Genomic DNA, 4,181 nt, shown 5'->3' on the forward strand with positions numbered 1-4,181 from the left:
GCCAGTGGTGGAGTAGAAGTAAAATGATTAAAAATGGGAAATACTCAAGTGAAGTACAAATACCCAAACTTGTTAAGTACAGTACTAAGGTAAATGTAGGCTTCGATACTTTACACTACTGTTTACACTGCAAAAATGGCGGGCGGCGCCCTCTACAGGGTGTCACTCAGGAAATCGGTCTATATACAGTACAGTGCTATCTAATTATTAGATACCTATACTGGGGTGTCAAACCCATTTTAGGTTATGGCCAGACATGGCCATAAAATGTGACTTCATGCAGACCTGAACAGCTGTGCACGTGCAAAATGCATGCAAACACACACACACATTCTGCAACACATTCTCAAATAGCAATCCCCGCCCCAACCTGTATATTCCTATATATTCTCTCTCTCTCTCCCCTTATAAATTAATAAAAGAATAAACACAAAAAAAACTCACAAAGGTTTAACTTTGTTCGCGGAACTCTCTTCCATAACTGTCTGTTCTTCTTTGCAGCTATTGAGTTCCTGGCTGACATCAACCGAGCCCATTCCTGTGCTCTGCTTTCTTTCACATCTGAATAAAAGGATCCTTTTTTAAGGGTGGCGATCCCCTCGTCTTTCTCTTGTCTGCTCCTTGTTTGGAGCTTGGAGGCTCTGTCATAACCATCTTTCTTTTCTGTTCGTGTTGGTAGACATGGCTGCCAGTTCCCACCTGATGTCGTGTGGGAGTCCTGACTGCTCCAGACCGTAGTGAATAATTGCTAGTTTGCACAGCGTCTTCAGACTGGGACTTAAGTCTAAGATGTACATGTCAGACACATCATCTTCGTCTTCGAGATCTTCCACTTGAATAGGGGTGTATCTGTATCGGTATCCTCCAAAGAGGATGATACGATCTCCCACCATGCAACAGCACATCCTAGACATCCAACATGGGCCTTTCCCCTTGGGCTCAACCTTCATCCAGGAGAAGGTCTCCGTGTTGAATTTCCACAAATCGTTGAAGCTCTGGTCCAGAAGAAAGTTACGGCCACCGAATATGTACAGCTCTGTGTCGTAAGCAAAGGCCGAATGTGCACCGCGTCCTTTTGGGAGAAGCTGTACAGGAGGCGTGCTCAGCCAACAGCCGGTTTCTGTGTCAAACACCCTGGCGTTCTTGTTGTAATTGAACTGGTCCCCTCGGCCCCCAAACACAAACATCTTTGTCCCGACAATGGTGGCAGAGTGACACGTTGACGCCGGTGCAGGTGTGCCTCGGGCGTTAATTAAAGTCCACGCCATCGTTGCGGTGTCCAACGTGTGGATGTCATTAGTGTATCTGGTCAGCATGTTGAATCCTCCAAAGATATACATGACCTTCCCCAAGACACAGGCTGAGTGGCCCCGTCTCGCCTCTGGAACAGACCCAGAGATCCTTAGCTTGAACCACCCGTGGGTATGGACATCGATTGCATAAAGCATGTTGCAGTACTCTCCCATGTAAGTGAAGCCCCCCCAGATGTAGATGATGTCTTCTATAAGCACAGCTGTGTGGCCGTAGCGCATGGAGGGAACATCGAGGGGATGTTCCCCCCTTCCGTTTGTCACAGGTGGCAACTTGACCCAGCGCAAAGACACTGTGTTGAAGATGTGCATCTCGATCTGACCATCCTGTCTGTAGGTCTCCCCGTAATGGAAGCCTCCAAAGGAATACACCTTGTGCCCCACTGCCACAGCAGCATGGTGCTCTCTCTTCGGTCTTCCTTTGAGATGCACCACCCAGCGCAACATCACGGATTCAAGCACTGGTGTGACTGAACACAGATGGGTGAGTGTTGCTTTGTAAAATAATGGAGTTAGATTCCACTCACAACCATTTTATATCGATACAGTGGCACAAATGTCACGAAAAAGATGATTGGCTAGTCTGTGAAGTCAATTGGGTTGGTTAATCACAGGTTCTGGATTTGTTAGTGTGGTTGCCCAACAGGGCAATACACTGTACTCCTGAGGAAACTTTATTTTTCTAGATAAACTTTTTTTGTGAATGGGTTTTTACATTATAGAGTAAGTCCATTGAGTTCAATGGGGGAGTGGTGCAAGCTTGAGGATTGGTCAAGCTTCACATGACAATATGGCTATCCAGACAATAAATAGGAAACCCCACCTTCTAGTTTCCACACATCACCATGGCTCAGTTTCAGATATGGTTCTCAGAACCTAAAGGGGGCCCTGCTCAGGAGATACTATACTGCCCTACAAAAGCAGAGTGCAGTAACTACGAACACAAATAATATTATATATATTATTACAACTGATCAGACAAATGAGATAAAGGTATACAAGTGATATTACACCGATTGTATATCTGTTCTTGAGCTAATTGTTCATCCCCTAATATCATGTGTCTGAAAACGTAATTACTGCACTCTGCCTTTGTAGGGCAGTATAGTCCCATAAACCTTCATGTAAAAAAAAAAGAAAGAAAAAGAAATGGCAGAAATAGGTGACCGTTATGGTCCTTTCACAAACAAACAAAAAAAGTGACAACCCAAGTGTGTGACAGACAGTTAGAGCAATGATTCTCAACCTTAACATTTAATTTCAAGGATAGTTTGATATGCATTAGGCCACGGAAGCCCATTTGATACTCTTTTCCCTTTTTTTTTTTTTTTTTTTTTTTATCTCGGGGAGATTATTATTATTTATTTATTTTTTACCTCTTTTTTAAATGTAGCCTATATTAGTGTAACACACTATTGTATTCAGTCAGAGAATTCTTTCCCAGTAAAGTGGACCTGCGTTTTGTTAACTTTCTGAGTCAAATAGTTATACAGGTTGAACGGCTACACAGTAAAGTGAAAATTTTGAGCGGTTTGCACCGCTCAAAAATTTTACAAAAAAAGACAAATGTCTAAAGGGAATAGAATTAAACTAGAAAGGTGTGGTTGCCTATTTATAGGTTATATGTGATGTCACGTGAAGCTTGACCAATCCTCAAGCTGCATCACTCCTCCATTGAACTCATTGGACTTTTGGGGTTACTCTATAGAGTTGGACAAGAACTATAGTGTGTTGCCTAGACACTATAGTTCTACACCCTTTAAAACCACACATTCTCGGTGACGAAGCTGAGAACACTGCTCTCTCATCGGCTAAAAGTTACCCCATATAAAGGAATAAAGTTTGGCGAGTACTATAGTTTGTTGCCTTTGGCAACCACATTAATAAATCAACCTAAAATGTACAGTATATAGTGCATATATATATGTATATACAACAGTTATTTATGTTAGTTGTAGTATAAATATATACATTTATTTGTTTATGCGTCTTGATGACTGACCTTTGGGACCTTCGTCTTTTGAAGAATTCCTTTGTGGATTTGCATTTGAGGACCCCTGGTTTAGAGGGTGCTCAACGTGTGTTTAGAATTTGGGCCAGATCAGATGCTATGCTCATTTGTTTTGTGGCATTTTTTTCCCACAATTGTGATATATGCCTTTCTTATGAGAAATAGGTCCCACCCACAGTCTAATTATGGGCAAACAGTATGGAGTATAAAAACCATGTTTGAATTTCGTTAAAACACGAGAGCATTTTTGCCTAACCTCTGCAACAGTGATATTTGTACTATAGCATTTGAGGCTCCCCATTTTTGTGGTTTAAAATGCCCTAGCTCCCGCAAATTTTGAAAGCCAAGCTCAGCCAATCGGAGTGGAATATGAAAAATCAGACTTTTACTTATTGATTATTATATGATGATGACAAAACGACACGGCAAAAGTAGTAACAAAAATCACACCTAGTGTGAAGTGAGAGGTGCTATTTATGAGTTAATTTCTTCAAGCGTCCCGTGAAGCTTGACCAATATGTGACCCTGGGCGTACAACAAACTTTGAGCACTTTGTGCCAAGATTTAGGCCACGTTTTGGGACACTGTCTGGGACGAAGCCAGAAGTTGGAGTTATAGGCCAAAACCTGAAATAGGCCTGTTATAGCTCCACCATGAGGCCAATTGAAAAATATGGGGTGGAAGTTCTTCCTTGGCCTTGGAACAAGTGTGCCCAAAGTTTCATACTGATCTGTCCAGCAGTGGCTGAGATTAGCTGCCACGCGCACGCACACATGCACGCACACGCGCACACGCGCACACACACACACACACACACACACACACACACCAATGCAAGGCAGCCCCCGTAGGGTCAGTGC

General features: G+C 42.8%; 1 protein-coding gene across 1 annotated transcript; it reads right to left on the minus strand.

Annotated features, from left to right (window-relative positions):
- Positions 1-644: 644 nt before the first annotated feature.
- LOC308295732 (kelch domain-containing protein 3-like) lies at positions 645-1,757 on the minus strand (the record flags this gene model as incomplete). The annotated part of the gene is made up of 1 exon (XM_080738779.1): positions 645-1,757. The coding sequence occupies one exon, from the start codon at positions 1,755-1,757 to the stop codon at positions 645-647; it is 1,113 nt and encodes a 370-aa protein (XP_080594905.1).
- Between the last annotated feature and the right edge of the window lie 2,424 nt (positions 1,758-4,181).

This window comes from Nannobrachium achirus, assembly GCF_963921795.1.
Source record: "Nannobrachium achirus genome assembly, chromosome: 12".
NCBI lineage: Eukaryota > Metazoa > Chordata > Actinopteri > Myctophiformes > Myctophidae > Nannobrachium > Nannobrachium achirus.